This window comes from Platichthys flesus, chromosome 15 (genome assembly GCF_949316205.1).
Source record: "Platichthys flesus chromosome 15, fPlaFle2.1, whole genome shotgun sequence".
NCBI lineage: Eukaryota > Metazoa > Chordata > Actinopteri > Pleuronectiformes > Pleuronectidae > Platichthys > Platichthys flesus.
Genome location: NC_084959.1, coordinates 7,740,288 through 7,758,560, shown reverse-complemented (window position 1 = coordinate 7,758,560; position 18,273 = coordinate 7,740,288). Strand labels below are relative to the sequence as shown.

At 40.5% G+C, this 18,273-nt stretch overlaps 1 protein-coding gene across 1 annotated transcript in view; it reads right to left on the bottom strand.

Moving 5' to 3' along the window:
* Positions 1-18,273, bottom strand: part of LOC133969410 (rho GTPase-activating protein 26-like) — a 73,599-nt gene that overhangs the window by 10,497 nt on the left and 44,829 nt on the right. The window contains exons 11-20 of the mRNA XM_062405873.1: positions 17,636-17,714; positions 16,182-16,218; positions 15,851-15,916; positions 14,200-14,274; positions 14,010-14,094; positions 12,941-12,999; positions 5,094-5,199; positions 2,048-2,207; positions 766-910; positions 356-527 (exon numbers count right to left, since the gene is read on the bottom strand). Coding sequence (XP_062261857.1) covers positions 356-527; positions 766-910; positions 2,048-2,207; positions 5,094-5,199; positions 12,941-12,999; positions 14,010-14,094; positions 14,200-14,274; positions 15,851-15,916; positions 16,182-16,218; positions 17,636-17,714 — 984 coding nt within the window. The remainder of the gene's footprint in view (positions 1-355; positions 528-765; positions 911-2,047; positions 2,208-5,093; positions 5,200-12,940; positions 13,000-14,009; positions 14,095-14,199; positions 14,275-15,850; positions 15,917-16,181; positions 16,219-17,635; positions 17,715-18,273) is intronic.

The following is an 18,273-nucleotide window of genomic DNA, read 5'->3' as shown; positions in this document are numbered from 1 at the left end:
TTTGTTTTTATTATTGCAACACTGCTAAATTGTTGCTGATGTAATTAATCAGTCAACAATTCCCTAATTTGAATTAGGCCAGTGCTGCACTCCGAATGTAGAGGCATGGATAAAGTCCTACAATGTTAAAGTTAAGGACGTTATTTTTAAGTATTCCTGGATCAATCCGTTTATCTGGATCCACTTCAAAATTGGATAGGATCATCAGTCGGTCATACTGCACACCTCCACAAAATATAAGTTTGTTATTCTGTTGACTTAAAGATAAGCACTGGTGAAAACATAACCTCCTAGGCAGACCCCAGGCCCTGCACAGATCAGCATGAGTTTTCTGCCATTTCTCTGTTACACTCACAGTGAAGTGGGGCGGATCTGCCGTGTGTCTTGCTCTCCGTCGTTGCTGGTCAGGCTGTGTCTCGGGGTTCGGCCTTGGCTGCTGCTGCTGCTACTGCTGCTGCTGTTGCAGTTGACAGAAGAGGAGGAGACCGGCTGCTGCAGCTCATTGACGACACTGTTCGTCTTTTCACCTGCATGAAAAGAAAGAAAATTGCAGACTCTTTGCAGAAAAACACATCTTTTTCTGTTTGAAAACACCAAATAGCCCCAGTTAGAAAGACTGGTAGTTTTAGAAGCCTTATTTTCTCTCTAAGCCAACGATAATGCAACACAGAGCAGGAGTAAGAATAACAGAGAAAACCCAGGGGGGAGAAAAGATTGTTACTGTTATCATTATGTGTATTGAGCAAATGAAGTGGCTCAGCTCACCTTTCTGGGAATGTGTTGGTGTGTGAAAGAGTGTGAGAGGCCTCTCGCTGCAGGACGGGGCTTTGCTGTCAGTGCTTTTTCTCCTGGACAGGTTGAGCTGCAGGTTGGTCGGACCTGCTGCAGAACTCGGCACCTCCCTGAATATCTGAGCCAACAAGACAGTGAGGTTTGAATTAAATTGAATCAACAATATAGAAGTTGTGGGTAGAAAAAGTTTAACCGTTATACAGAATGGTTTAAAACATGTGTACATCATGTTCTTGTGAAGGTTAAGTAATGTATGGCTTCATATGTGACTGCAGGGCAACGAAGATGTATTATCTTATCGCATGTAGGAAAAAACCATGATAACAATGTTGTGTTTAGTTGTAAAAACATGCAAATCCATGCAACGGTCAAGATTTCTATCACACGAAAACCAGTCCTTAATAAAGCAACTCGACGTGTTTAACCACTAATTGCATATAGTGGGGTCACATTATATTTTCTTTTGAAACATGTGCTGATAGAGTATGAATGTCATTGTAATTTCTGGATTTATTCAAATTCATATCAACCATTGCAGCTGGGGTTCTGCCAAACAAAGTTTAAACTGCTAACTCTTCTTTCAACAGGAAAGTTTGCAAACCGTAACAGCAACATCTATTAAAGACTTTAGTGGTAGTGATTCTGACACAGCTAAAATTCCAATAAAAAAAATGGACTCTAGTCATGCTTTTATTTGTGCATATACGTGTAGTGCAGAAAGTCATTTCTCTCCTGTGCACAGTAGAAGGACTTTGATCTCTGTGAGGAAGCAGGTTGGCTCTATCACATGCACTAGACACAGCTGTTGACTGGGAAGACTGAATGTACATGTGTGTGTAGAGGCCTGTTTGTGTGTGAGTGTGTGTGTGTGTGCGTGTTAGTGTGTGTTTGTGTGTGTGTGCGTCTTAGTGTGTGTGTGCTTGAGTTCTCAACAGTAACGCTGATTTATCTGTTGCCATGGTGACATCTGTAAGCAGCTTGACCTGCCAATAAGCTGCTTGGATCTAAGGGGGAAAGTGGCTTTGAAGTTTATGAGTACAATCTATACAGTTATTCGGTGTGCGTTTGTGTGAGAGTGTGGTTTCTGTGTGTGTGTATGTGTTTGTAGCAGGTGTTCAGATATAACGGCTTGGTGCATTAATTGTTGGTTTAATGCACAATCACACAATCCCCCTAATTATTTAAGCGTGTACCACGTCACCAGACACTACTGGTGTTGTTATTCATGTGTCCACATGCTCACACAACGTCTCACCTTTTCATGGTGCTCTATGAGGATCTCCACCACAATGTTCTGGAACTTGATGTCCATGATGGCCGCCACCGTCTCCTCCTGGGGGCGGAGCAGAGTCGGCCCGAAGACCACCCCCAGGTTAGCAATGGTCATCAGGTTCTGCTGGTCGTGACTGGCCACACTGGTGAATGGGTTGGACAGAAAGAGAGAGAGGGCGTGGGTGACAATCAGTGGTGGGATGTAACAAAATACATTTACTTAGTTACTGGTCAGCAAATATCTGAACTTTCTACTCTAATACATTTTGATAGTACATTTTATTATATGTACCTAATGTATGCGTATATGTTAATGTTTGTATATTTTTTTAAATGATCAATAACGAGAGGGTTGTTGATCCACTGTGGCCCCGCCTCCTGCATTCAGTATTTTAAAGACATCGCTTACTTATGTTGACTCAAGTGGAAAAGTGAATGAGGTTAATTTACTTGAGTACATATCTGTCCATTCATTTGTACTTTTACCCAAGTATAACTACAATGTAAGATTACTTCCATCATTGGTTAGTACTACATTCAATCTCATCTGCCCCTAAACTTTTGAGTCTTAAATCAGTCTTAATCCTCTTTCCGACCTGTTTTCAGCAGCAGATGTTTTTAGAGAAAGAAAATCCAATTAAGAAACTCTATGCCACATGTCCAGCACATCTTAATATTGCTTTAGAATATGTAATGGAAAATGTAATAATACAACAGTGTTATGTTGACAGCTTGTTCAGTTCAAGCAACAATAAATAAAAGCCAGTCTGTTCTTGCCTCAAAGAAGTGAAAAACCCTCCTCGGTGGAACTAATGATGTGCCTGAATTGACGGGATAACAAACTCATAAACCTAAAACAGATTTATTTAAAGATCCTGGGTTGTTCCTAACCATTTCTGTCACTTTCTACAATCAACATATAGATCATGTCCAACCACTTCACACTGTGATTGGTCGGCTGCTCAGAGGTGGTAAAGAAGAAAACCTTTCTATCCCTCTAAGTCTCTTTTTTTCCCGTTTCTTGTTTAACTACTCTTGGCATTTCTCATTTTAACAAACGAGCGCAAACACCATGAAATAATTCACAGCGTCTGTGTGTGTGGCCGCGCTGATCAGGTATAAACACTGTTGGTTTGCATCCTACGAAACAAGTTCTGACAGATCATAAACCAACACTCACTTATGGTGGAGGTAGCAGATTCACCCACTAAAACATACACGGCAAAATCAACAGATGCCTTCCTGTGAGAGCGCCGTATATTCTAATTATAATCTCCTTGTAAAGATTTATCTGTCAGATCAGGTAGACAGAGTTTTCCAGAGCCATCACATGTCCACATACCATAATACACTTTGAAATCTTTGGTGGAGAGTTTTACGAGAGTGCATCCTACTGTGCATGAACAATACTGCAGGGGCTCTGGAGAAAACATAAATAATAAAAGCCTCGGCAACAGAAAACAACACCATCAACTGAGAGGAAGTCGAAGTCATTGACCACAAAAGATGACAGAGGCCAAGGGTTAGTTTTATCTGTTTATGTCATGTTTCTTATTTTTGAAAGAAATGTGCTTTAAGAATAAAAACATGACAGTAAAGCTTAAGAGATTTCGAACTAAGAGGCCCTGACAAGGAGAAAATCTTATCGGTGTAGAAAATATTCCATAATGTGAGTTGAAAGTCCCACAATTTATAGAGAAAGCGGTATACAGCTAGACAATCTCGGTAAATTTGACATAAATAACCTTAAATTCAACTGTCTTTTAAATTCATGCATTACACATATTTTAATTTATTTTTCTGTCTAATTTTTCACACCATAAATTTCCCCCAACCCTTATATTTATCTGCTCATTGCATAACGTGAATGTTTCTATTTGAACAATTGTCACTGACGATGAACCTTCTGAACTGAAAGAGACTGAGAGCCGAGGTGTGTTTACTGTGATTCAACCATTCAAAAGGTACAATCCACTAAATCCAGGTACATGTTCTGAGAATACCTGCATTAAATGTGCCTGCGTGCTGTGTAAAGACAATCGCTGACGGACCCTTTTTCATACATTGTATTTTGCTGCTGCTGCTGAACAAAAGCCAGATAAAGCCACAGGGCTGAGTTGTGGTTTTTTGACTGAAAACACCACGTCAGTCGGCTGCATTAGAGGAAGCATTACACATAAAGCGGCATCGTCATGCTCTGTGTTTTTTCTCTGCTATGCCAACACCTGGACGAAAATGTTGGATTGACATGTGTCGGAAAGAAATGACGCAGGGTTGTGTGTCAGGGAACGGACTCTAGAGATCTTTGCAGTAGCCTCACTAACGATTTGTTGAACATTATTGAGTGGAGTACTCATCATTATCGGTCCTGTTAAAAAAACACTCTTGAGCGAAACATTGATTTCAACTCAGCTTAAAAGGGTGAGCAGCCTCCTATTATCAGCTAATAAGCAGCGATTTGCAGGTGGTTGACAAAACTGGGGTGAATTTGTCTAAAAGGCTTTGACGTTTTTTTAAAAGGAAGGGCCAGGTTGGAATTGAACCTGCAGTCATATGTGGGGAAACCACAGTCAGGTAGTTGAGATGTTTGAAAAATTATTACTTATTAAACCAGATTTGGCACAGGTTTCCCTGCCAATCACCAAATTACGAGTAGCTCAGTAAACATTGGCTTAATGCAGAAGGGCAGTAGAGTAGAGTGCAGTGTGTGAGAGAGTGTGTGTGTGTCTGTGTGTGTTTGTGTTTGTGTGTGATGGGGGGGGGTGTTTGTGTGCTTGTACAGCCATCTTTGTGAGGATCAGTTTGAGTCTATAACCTACAAAGTGAGGACATTTTGGGAAAGTGAGGTCCCTTGGCCATTCATTAAGACTTGGTTTTAAGGTTAGGGTTAGAATTCGATTTAGGTTAGGTTAAGGTAAGGGGCTAGGGAATGTATTATGCCAATGAGTGTCCTCACTAAGACATATACAAACCTGTTTGTGTGTGTGTGTGTGTGTGTGTGTGTGTGTGTGTGTAATGTCTCCACTCACTTGTTCAGGTGTTTCATCAGCAGCTCAAGCATCTGTCTGTTCTTCTCAGGCAGTCGATGCACCAGAGCATGGATCTCTGTCACCCTGGCCTCCGGGTTGTCCAATTCTGATTAGACAGAGAAAAACAGAGAGACAGAGACAGTCAGCATATCACAGATACATTTTAGTTTTTTAACTGATTCATAAAAATAAGAAGAAAATCGTCTACAGCTAATCAGCCAGAGTGCTTCCATTCGTGCTGTTACAAGGAGGCAACCAGTTCTTATTGTGCAATCAGACACAAAGGACAAACTGGTATGTATGACTAAGCAAATAAATTAAATAAAGAGTGGACAGAACTACAAGTAACACCTCTGGTCAGACTCTCTCAGACTCTGTGGATTTATTATAGAGAGTACTTCACAGCTGTGTTGGATAAAATTATACTGTTCTCTATCAAGTAATTTATATGCAGCTAAAGCCTGATAAACCTTATTATTCTGCACCATCCAGTTGCCCAGAGGTTTCACCAGAGTGTATTAAACAATGAAAGAAAGTAGTCCAGTTTTTTAAAGACTATTGATTACGGGGCAGTTGTAAAGTGTAGAGACAGAGTATTCATTCGTTCTTTTCACTGAATGAAAAAAATATAACCTTATGCCTGAATGTGATGACTATAACTTCCGATAAGTATCAAGGCTGAATGAGAATTTATTTCCAGACGGAGAGAGACGCAGAGAGCAGACAGGATAGGCAGAGTAACGAGCAGAAATTAATAAAAGGAGAGGTGCTTGAGCTGCGGGATGAAGGAGCTGCGTCCTGGTGGTTTGCAGGTAGACAGACAGACAGACGTACAGACAGACCGACAGACCGACAGACAGAGGTACAGACAGACATAAATGCAGAGAGACCTGTTGTTGACAAATGACTTTAATCAGTCACGGCTACAGATACGATCCACAGAGAGTTGACAGGAGACTCTGGCTAGATCAGCCCTCAGGCCTCGGCTGTCAGCGCAAGGCAATACACTCACAAGACACGCACACATGTTCTAACCAACTAACAGAGCTATCGAGATCTGACACACACACACACACACTAACCAACTCAAACAGTATATACAAATATCCATCAACACTCAGAAGACAAAGCGAGCAAAAGCTGCAATTGAAGATTGAAGATTAAGTGGATACACACCTGCATGACAAACACTAATAACAAAACACATCACTCGCACACAAAGTAAAATATCTTTGACATGCACATGCACCTGCACATCCACAATGCCCACACACACACACATCCTAAAAGATGCATGCACATGGAAAGAGCGACACTCGTCCTCCCCTCTGGTTCCGTATGATACATTATATTCCAATGCAGTCCACCACTTTGCCGAAACTGTGCTCAAGCCCACACGACTCTGCCTTCTAACCACAACTCGTGACTTGCTACATTGGATGCATCCACATAGAGCAATGTATAAATACACGTCAGGCTTTGAGAAAACCACATTTTTTAGTATAGTTAAACATCTACTTGATGTATATTTAAAAAAAATCTAACAAAATGTAATATTAACCAGTATGCCTCTGTTCATTTTCATTTATATTGGTTAACTTTTCCATTTTTCTGAGCCTAAAAAGCGACAGAAGCCTCACAAACTGCCCTACAAACCATGTGATTATTATGTATTCAGCTTCATCTTCTCAAAATAAATAAACAGACACAATTGTATATGCCTATACTGTAAAAAAACGCACACAACTGGCCACTGTGCTGAGTCAAAAACAAAACAACTGCACAAACTGCATTCAGAGCAGCATAGCAACACTGTGGTCAGTTGCTGTGGTGCTGAGTCACAAGTTATTACAACAGGCACAAGTCATTTATCATGATCGTAGCCTCCGCCTCATCCATCACTGAACAGACGACAACGTTTTGAATTTTTTTCTCTTACATAGAATTTCAGCCCTTTGCACAGAACCCAGACACAAACTATGCTTGTGGGCACAGGAATCTGAATACGCTCACACCTGCACACAAAGAAGTGCGTACTTATGCACAACATCCAATCAGAATCCACAGACGCGCCCTCCCTTCTTGTTACACATGCATGTGGTTGCGCTTCCCAACACTGTGATTAAGCTTTAACTTTGTGATGCTGCAAATTTGATATAAAGAGAATATTTTCATTTTTTTCAAAACATGACATTACACAGTACTGCCACATGGTTTGTGGCCTCTAGCCAACCTGTCAGGTAGTTTACATCCATGTTTTTCCAGACCTGTGGCCAATTATAAGGGCACTGTGAGAGTGCATATAACCACAGAGGCTAACAACCTATCCCATCATTTATCCTGATCTACTCCAAAACTTAAAGGAAATCAATTAAGTAATTGTTTGAGTAATTCACAGACAGCAATAAAACCATAACTGCTGTGGAGGGAGTAATGAAGGAAAGAGATATTGAAATTCCAGATTGAGATGGACAGACAAGCAGGAGTGAGTCCATACATGCCTCTTCCAGCCGAGGACAATAAGTCTGGGGGCACATTTTACTAACATTGTCTGACTCAGCTCATCATTGACTTTGGCCGACTCTTGTTACAAACCTAACTGTGCTTCTTATTCAAGTGATTATTTGTTTGAAACCAGATGGGAAATCTGGAATGTGTATTTAAAAAAAAAAAAAACATCTTCATTCAGGATCTGAATAAGCTAAGAAAAGAGCCTGAAAACATATCTGGGCCTCACTTCATAAAAATTTTATTTGTGCATCTCTTAAGCAAGCAGGGCTTTTGATTATGTATGGAGTACATACTTTTACAATCAAAGTCAGGAAAGCAGACACGTACACAACCATGCATGGTAAATGAAGCGTGCTCACCGCATCTGCTGACCAGCAGCTTATCCTTAACAAACTCCAGCACCATCACCTGTTCTACTTTCTTATCATTCATTATTCAAATTCATGAATTAATCCTGGCCTGTGCCAGCAGCATATATCCTATATTTCATCTATAGCAAGTTTCCTGGATCCCTCCTCTGATGACATGCACAAGACAGAACAGAACGAATACAAAAACATATAATGTTTTATTTTTCATTATCAACCATAAGGCTGAACTAGATTGATAAAAGAACAGAATATTTAAACATGCATTTCATTCTGTGGTTTAATGTGAAGTACTGCATCTTTCTGAGTCATCAGAAACCAAAATACTGCACATGCCTGGTTTAAAACAGCACCAATCAATGTTTTCATATAAACAGTAGGTCAAATATGATGTAATGAATAATTTACAGAGGATTATAACACAGTTTCGCAGACGTCCCCTTTCTACATCTTTCAACTGTTCTTATTAGGTGTTAAAGTGTTAGAGGTGGGTGTTTAAAGTCAGCCACACAACAATTTGATTGAGTGTTAAAAATCTGAAGTAGGAGTAAATGCTGTGTATTTCTATTTGTGTTAAGTTTCTGTCTCTACGCAGAACAAAACCCTGAGTGTGAAAGCTCCACTTTTCTATGTATGTTGCATGTAAGCATGTTTTCACGTCAAGCTGGAATACAAGCTGGACCCTGTCTGAACACCCCTGCAGAAATGATCATAATTATCATGTTGGAACTGAGAAAGCATAATGTTGACCACTGTTTTAGTAGAAGGCTGAAATTACATCACCTGGCTGGCAGCAATACAACACCGCCTGCACCCATTCACACACACACACACACACACACTCACAAAGCCGTCTAAATTATTGACTACAGCGTTTCCATCGATGGGAGCGATGCCAGCAGGTTTTGATGTTAAGTGGAGAGATGTTAGTGTTGGCCGAGCTTTGAACTCAACTTAAACTCTGGATGTACTGTTACTCGAAATCTCCCGTGTGCACATGTACCATCAAATGTCTTGTTTCAACATCAAAACATCAAAACAAGGTGCTCAACAGGTACATAACTGCAGTGTCAGTAAAATGGGTGTTTCTGGAAACCATGGCAGCCGGCATCGAGGATCATGAGCTTCGGATAGGTAGTAACAATGTGTACAACAATGAAAACGATTTTCCTGCATTATTGATGGTAAGACCTTTGCATACGCATTCATAATGTAGTTTCTTGTAGTTTATGGTGACCAGGTATTTGCCATCAGGGCTCCGGGGCATTGTAATTCCTTGTCTGAGGAGATTTGACTATAAAAGACCTATACCATAGAGTTTTATTATCATTTGTTTCATTACTACTGATATTACATTGTTGTTCTTCACATGCTACACACTATCCAGTTGATTCCACTCATGTAATGTGAGTAACCATGGAAGAGGTATAAAAATATGTTCAGTTGAGATGCAACTCAGCATTACAGGAAAAGCACCAAGCGTTGGGGTTGTCGCGTGTTGGGTGGAGCCTCCCATCATGTTCTGAGACAAGGCTGTAGACAAAGACTAAGATGTTCTATGACATAATACATTTTACATCTTTGGGTTAAAAGGAAGTCAACTGAGGGGGTTAAGGCCCCTAATTAGGATGCCACCTGGAAGCCTGTTTGTTAGATATTCCTGGCACATCCGACTGGGTGGAGGCCAGCTTTGGACCATATCCAGGAGTTTTATTTTCAATGTGGACAGGGAATGCGTTGGGATACCGTATGAGGAGTTGGGGGAAGTAGCCAGTGAGAAGGGATGTCTGTGCTACTTTGCTAAAGGCTATAAGGTAAGCTTGAAACTAACTTTTAACATTTATGTCTAAAGGCTCACGTCTGTACCAAATATTTAAAACTTGAATAGAATCAAAGGCGCGACACATCAATCATACAAACAGGGCTATCGCGGCATACTTTCAGATGTCTCGAAAGCAATCATGGCATTCCACTCGGTTGTGCAGACAAAAAGCCGATGGAAATTGTTATATGAAAAATTAAAAAAGAAGGCCTGAAGGGAAAAGTTAAAATCCTTTCACGCTTCAATGGCCAAATTGCTGCCTGGAGTGGATAGCTTGGTGGATTCTCAGTTTGGGAAACTTAGCATCAACTTCAAAACACATTAACCCCGAGTCACACGTAAGGTTCAGAAGGATACACTGTCAATATCAGATGTTCATCAGGTCAAGAGGCTAAAAATGGATAAAACCTGTCAAGGCAATTCACCGATTAAGTAGAAGCAAAATCCAAGTTAAACACAAGGTTTTGGAGGAATGAGGTTTCAGTTCAAGTTTAACCATCTGACAAGAACTCTGAATGCTGCAACAGGTTTTACAAAAATATGTTTCCTTGTGCCACGAGGAGTAAGCCTCAGTTATTAGCTTTTTCCCTGGTAAGGCATGAGAACCAAAACAATAAGTGTACAAATGTTCACGGCTATTTACTCACCAACGCAAACGCCGCAAATGCCCACGGTATTCACACACATTGCAGAGAAATGCCAGATGTAAGGGTTTTGTGTAATAGTGTATGTTGGTCATGCATATCTGTATCTACTGTATATAACCTCATATAAATAGATTATCTATCACCGCTAATTCCTCAACTTTTTCACATATGTGAGAAGTTTATGGAGCAAAAACTATGTCTTTTTGTTGCAGTCCGGAGAAAAATAAGATCATCTCGCAGAGTGAAAGTGCATGTGAGAGTGAATGATGAAAAAGAGAGGCAAATGTGAAATATAAAAAAAACATAATTGATCTACTTGAGAGACACATGACAGCAAAACTAATGACTACAGACGTAGTGTCCAGGCGGCACAGCCTTCATCTCCCTCCCTTCTATACTCCTCTTTTTTCTCTCCTCCTTTTCTTCCACTCCATTTTTTCCTTTTTCTTACTCTCTGCTCTCTGCTCAAACCAAATACATAAAACCAGAGTAGCGCAGGATGGGAGCAAATACAATGAGATGAAACAAGAGGAGGAGGCGGATTGGAGGAGTGACGGGAGGAGTTGGAAAAGACACGCGAAAGAGAGAGGAGGAGAAAGGAGGTGTGGAACAAGTGAGTTCAAGCGAGGACGCTGTCCTTACAACACCTCACTGCTTCTGCAAAACTCTTCCTTGGAAGAAATATAAAAGCAGCACACTTTCAATACGCAGACACACACACTCTTGCAGACATGCATTCACACAGATTCATGACATCTTTTTGCAGACACCCAGGTAAACATTAACCGAAGAATGGAGAAGAGGTTTAACAGAAGGAGAGAGCAGAGGTGAGGTCAAACGTATACATTTCTGAACATATACGAACACCTGGAAAGCACATGCTCTGTTTTATGATTATTACAAATCCATGAATGCATGTATTATAGCATGGGTGTTCTAGGCTGGTATCAGTCCAGCTAGCTTGGCATCCTTGACTGCCACGCTACACACTTCTCCTCTCCCCTGACACACACATTTACACACTTTCTTATACTGCGTCCAGTTGGCCTCACTGTGCAGCCATTTCTTGGTTGTGTTGCCAGAGATGCACGGTCATTTCCTGGATTCCTTTCCCCTGTCAGCTCGGCTTTTAAGAGGCTTAGCGACCGACCAAACAAAGAAAGCAGGTCACCGACACATCCTATCAGACAAAGGTAAACTGAGCGAGGAGCAGACTGAGCTGCACCTGAGCCCGTGTAATAAACCAAAGTTTCAAGCGTTAAGTAGAAAAAAACATTTCTACCACATTGTAAAGCTAAGAAAGATGAATTTACTAAATTACACCGGTTTACAGACAACCCAATCTTTTCTAGGTCCTCAAACGTTTGTTGATTACTTCTTACTGCATGTCTTCCCCTCTCTCTCCACCTTCCACACTTAGATTCTGTCTTCCCCCGCCCGAATCTACAAATGTTAATATGTTTAATGTTATATTTTTGATTTCACAAACACTGAAATCTTGATTTGTACAGTTTAAGTAAAATAATTGAAGGTGTTCTAAAACTATTCACAGGTATTTTAGAATAAGTCCAGAAACAACCCGGACACTGCTGTGAAGAGTCTTTACTCTAATGCTGAAAACAGATCGAGCTGGCCTGAGTTTATTTTGTTGCCTAGGAGCCACATGTGAAGAATCCAGTGCACTGAAATGATTTTGGCAAACTGTTCTCAGACCAGATGAATGTGAATTCTGAAGAGATTATTCATCCTGAATCAATACACCCCACCCATCAGGTGTTGGTATGAAATAAAGGAAAGTTTTTGCAGCTGCTGTTTGGAAAAAAATCACGTTATCACTCTATGATCTACTCTGCAGGCTATTACACTTCATGTGGAATTTGAATCTCATAAATATTTCATGAAAACACAACACGCAGCAGGTCAGCGACACGCAGCGTGTCACAGACAACATAAAGCTGTGCAGTCGGGGGGGCCTCCACCAGACCAAATACACAGAGGCATCCTCACAGCACAGTGGGTTTGCTGGTTTCTCAGCAGGTTAAGGTCTATTTACAACTGGCAACTGGTTTAACAGCAGGCCGTGACCTCAATCACACGATGAGTCATATTATGTTCTCATTCTCCGGCTTAGGAGGCATCTTCAAACAGATTAATTCAGAGAGTAAATAGAAACCATAGTTATCCATTTTTAATCCAATTCAAAAACTCAGTATATAAACATGACTTCACCCATGAGGATGTCAGCTTAAATTAATACCAAACCACAGGATTCAGCGAGCCACCGGTTGGTTGTAGGAACATATGCACTCCATGTAAACCCATATGATCTATTTAATTCATACTAATAAGCGTAATCCTCTGTGGCCTTAGAATAACCGTTTGCAGTGTTTCAGTGGGAATCAAACAAACTTCAAACTGCAGACGGGTTAGTCGTGTGTCCTACCAGCCACAATCACCGCACAGTGGCAAATAAGACGTTTAAAAAAGGTGAAAACTCACTGGCAGCTTTGATGAAGCTCCTCTGGTACTGGTAGGTCATGAGAGGCGCGGGCAGCACCCTGCGGACACAGAGGACGGAGAGGTCTCAGGTTAGTAAACATAGCGAATCAACACCATTCTTCCTCGTCTCTTTTCAATTTTTCCTCCATCGTGCCAACATCCACAGCTGGACATCAGTTTATCGCTCGCCGCTTGAGGAGTGTAATGGCTCCTGCTGCTTCTCAACGACACCTGACCTGAGGTCCTGATGCAGCAAGTGTGTCTACATGTGAATGATTTGTGTACCCACGTGTATGCGAGTGGTGCACGGAGTAAATGTGTCGCAGTAAATTGAGCACAGCTTGAGCACCAACACTCCTTTCTCTCCCTTCATGTATTTCTCAATCCGCTTAGCTGCCCATTGCCGACCCTCCACCGCCCTGATCCCTCCATTAACTCATATGTTGATCTGCAGCAACCTGGAGGTAAGGCTGCGGATGAACTCAAAGGACTCATTGACTGTATAAAGATTGACAACATGTAAGCTCCCCAGAAAAACTAAAGCATCTAAATCCCCCCCTGGTGGCTCGCTGCATTACATGCCTTGACTCCCGCCTCTTCTTAGTGGATGGGACATGGGCCAAACCAAAAAACTCCAAATAAACATCAAATACATTAAGAAGGTTTCTATCATTTTAGGTAGATTTAATAACATTGGTGTTATCTCAATTTTGTTGCAATTTAAAAAAATCACAAATAATGGATTATGCTGAATCCAGGCTACAGATCCGCTTTATTCTGCACATAAGACTGAAATGAGGTTTGTGCATTTATTCAAGCACTATGAGTGAAAGGAGAAGAAAAGTGAAGTAATGAGAGGAATAATTCAAAGTCCTTTCATTTACCGTGGGGGTTAAAATATACTCTTATTCTTTGAACAGTCAAATTAAATGTAAAGACCTCCATCTGAGGGATAAATGGGGAAATTATGATAATAACTATAGAGAATGTAGTACATTACTGTTCTAATTATATGTCACAATTGTCGTGAACATTCTTCATATGTTCATTTGAGTCTTTTCACACAAACCTGAGGTAGTGCTTGATTGCACTTGTGATCGTCTTTATCTCCCACTCTTGGTTTTCCAGCTCCACGTCAGCACACGTCTTTGGATCTGATGGGCATAAAATATGAAGATACAAAGAGAGACATTTAATTGAGGAGGAGAAAATAGATTTTAGCTTCGGTTTGGACTAAATGTGTGTGTTTCTGTGTTTACCCATAGCGAGGCCCAGTAGTTTTTGTACCCTGGAGTTGACACCAACGATCCTGTACAGGCCCTGATCATTGATACCTAGAGGGAGAAAAGGAAAGAGCCTCCTGTTCTTATAAAAATAGATGACCAATTTCCTTACTTTCTTAATTATACAGGTTGCTGTACACTGTTTTTGAAATGACTAAAGATTGAGGTGGTATGCAGCTGCAAAGGAACAGTTAAATCACCCAATTACACAAAACCTACAATTTGCATTTAATGAGGGTATATTATATTATACTATATTATTTAGTGAAATAAAGACAATTTTAGCATTTAAGTTCATTTTCCTGAATTTATCAACATCCATTATTTTGTCCCCATTATATTTTCACACATGTCCTCCTCGTGTGAAGAGTAATCGTGGCCACTGAAGAAGAACACAAGATCGTTATATTCCATCAAAATGTAAATGTTTCTGCCAAGTGATGGGAGAGGCAGAGAGTGTACAGCAATAGATTGGTGCAGCACATGAAGGGAAAAGGTAATGCTCCTGCACATGTGGACCTTTCCCTTGACATTTCAGAAGAATGACAGTGGAGAGGAGACTTCCTGGTGCATCCGATGATAACATACTCAGAAGGTGAAGGGTTTAAAACCCGCAGGTGACCTCTGACACCTGTCATTTCAAAGCAGCCTTTACCAGCAGCTTATGTGATACATCTTAGTGTATGTAAATGTATTCTTTTCATACATGTTTATTTGCACGTTCAGCGTCTCTTGAGATTGAGAACAGTTTGTTTTTTATCAGAAGGGATAAGTATCAGCTGTCTATACTATTACATACATACTATTACATACATACGAGTACAAATACTACTCTGCCACCGACAGTGGGTTTCAGTTGCTTTTCAGTTGCTATAGCAACTTCTAGTACAGCTCTAGAGGTGCTCAACGGATATGGCCACAATTTTATCAGATCTGGGACCAAGCAAATATTGACATCTTTTTTAATAATTCATTATTATAAAGTTAATAATTATTACTGCTTTTAGGGAGTGTTATCACCAATTCATCTGCAATTATTTTCTTGATCAAATCACTTGGACGATAAAATCTAAGATAATAGAAAACAAAATGTATTTTAGAATATTCTCAAATCCAGAGATGATATTTTCGATTAACTTAATTTGACATGTCAACATCAAAAGCAACAAAAAGGATTTCCATTGACCATATGATACATAATAAAACTTTTAATACTGAGAGCTGAGACGCTAGAATTGCAAAACTGATCATTAAAAACAGCTGCCCATTCTTTTCACTGATCTGACTTATCGTTCTGAGTTTTACCACATTATGCAAAGTGCTTGTAATCTTCTCACAATTTAATTATTTATATGAAAAACAGAATCAGCCTTTCTTCACATTTGATTTGCCTGCAGGTACACTTGATGTAGTTGGAAGTAATTATGAGAAAACTAAGTAAAGAGAGTAATAAGAAAATATTCAGAGATGTCGGCTGATATCATAGTGTCCAATTCTAGCCGACAGCAGCGGACAGTTCAGAATGCACATGCACCACAGTGTTGCGACATTAGACACAGATCCTCTCAAGTGCAGAGTATCATACATAAGAAGCAGGAAATCCACAGAATCTGATATAACATCGTACCTCGCGTCTCCACTGCATAGATGAATTTTTTCATCACGTTGAACCCAGTGACATCCAGCTGGGCAACTGACGGGAAGAGGGAGAGGAACAGAGGAGGTGTGAGCCGTCGCAGTGTAATGTGTCAGGGTCAGAGGGAAAAAAATGGGTTTCATTTACATTTGCTTTGCGAAACAGGATAATAATCTAATATTAAATGGTGAGAATAAATTATTGAAATGATCTGCACGGAATTTATATTATAGACTTTAGACTCATTCTCTGGATCGCAAAATAAAAGCGCAATAGAGTATTTTTATACAAAGCATTTAATGAATCACTTAGAGCTACTTACGACCTTCAGCCTGGTTGTCTCTGTTCAGATTGTAAACCTGCAAACAAAAAGGAAAAACAACTTCTTCAGCTAATTTACAGAGACGCCTGATGACAGAACAAAGGATTGTTCTAGATTTTCTTCCACATCGATCGATTAGGACTTTGAATGTTTCTAAGTTAACGCTGCTTATTCCACTGAAAATGTTGACACAGTAACTAAGACTGATTCACGAATGATTGAAAAACCTCTGCAACAGAACACGGTAAATGGACTGTATCTATGTATATCATTTCTAGTCTTATTGACCACACAGTACAAATTACTTTCACCCATTTACACTCACATCCATATATTAATACACTGATATAAACATGGGCAATTAAGGGTACAGGGTCTTGCCCAAGGACACTTCTGGAGGAGTCCGTATCGAACCACTAACCTACTTGTTAGAAGAAGACCCACTTTATCTCTTGAGACACAGCCGCGCTAATACCCACTGGCATACGGCCATTATCACATACATAATACATTTACATGGGTCACAATCTATGTTTATAAGATTCTGTAGAAAAGAAAGAAGTGATGAATTTGTCTGGATGACTGCGTTAAAGCTCAAAGCCTCTGGTGCCGTTGTGTGGCCTTGTACCTTGAACATCAAGGTGAAGCATCCACACAACAGGGAACAATTAAAACGTAGGCAAGCCCTTAAGAGCAAAACTTCAACATCTCTTTGCTTTATTATCACAGACGATCCGAGCGCACCGCTGCCTGCTCAAGCTTGTGGTGTGTTTACGGATGCAGTTTACCGTTACCTCATTTCAATACCAACGTGACGACGGGGCAAGTGTTGGGACATGATCAAAATGACAGTGTGGAAAGCAACACTCCCATTATCAGCCTCAGGGTGAAAGAGATGTATAATAAAAAGTGTCAGGGAGACTGGCTTTGAGTCAACTGTCCAATTAGGAACCTATAGCATTCATTGTGACTGTGGTAATGGCTCCGGGCCGGTGGTTACCAACCATTTCTGGGTTCTGACCCTTCGCGTGATCCCACTTGTCTTTACCTGTGACCTCTCACCGTGGATTGTGCACTCTACATCAACACAGTGAGCAGCTTCACGTAAAAGAAATGTCCCCTTCTAATCCTCTATGATTGCCTCATTGTTAGACACTTAAGGTTGTAAATTATCCAGAATTTCGCAAGAAAAAAAGAATATTGGAACACTGCCGGATTTCTCCTCCTTGTTGATCCTTTTAATACGAGAGTGCGGCTTTGTGATAAATCGAATGTTCTGAGGGAGGAACACTGCTGACGTCACACAGATGAAAAAAAAGAAACACTCTTGATGTTGGAGCTCTTGCTTTACTTAGCAAACATATTGGCCCTGTGTGTGTGTGTGTGTGTGTGTGTGTGTGCCTTTTTTTATTGTTTTACCACATAAGAACAAACCGGTAACCATGGTAACCTACCGGCTCTCTCCCATCCATGGCCTCCATCCACAGCCTCCGGTCCTCTTCTGACAGAGCCTGCATGGTGATCACCCCCGGCCTTCGCACACACACACACACACACACACACACACACACAAACACACACACACGCACAAGCCAAAACAATTGCTTATTGAATATTGAGGTCAGTGGCAAACATTGTCTACTAAGTACATACAAATACAGTGTGTATACAGAGTGCAGCAACGCCTGTAACACAAACTGCAGCTGCAATCGTAGGATCACACTTTAAACAAAGAGCTTCTCAGAATTCCCTTTTGGAGTTTTTCCAACAAACAAGTTGATAAAAAATCTGTACAACACAATTCTTATAAAAAGCTTGTCTTCCAGAACCGGTGAAAGGATCTGTGTCCGTATCGAAACCTAATTCAAAAAGCAAACTTTATTCATGTATGGGTGCCTGAGGTATGACTACAATATCACTTTTCACCAAAACAGATGATGAACAGTTTTGTTTCTCCATAAAAGGATGAAAAAGGACCAAGAGCTCAGCTTATGAATAAAACAACCGAATGGGGATTTGTCTGAGTAAGAAACTAAGAGTAACTATGATTTATCATCCTGAAAGATTCACACACATGCACACACACACACAC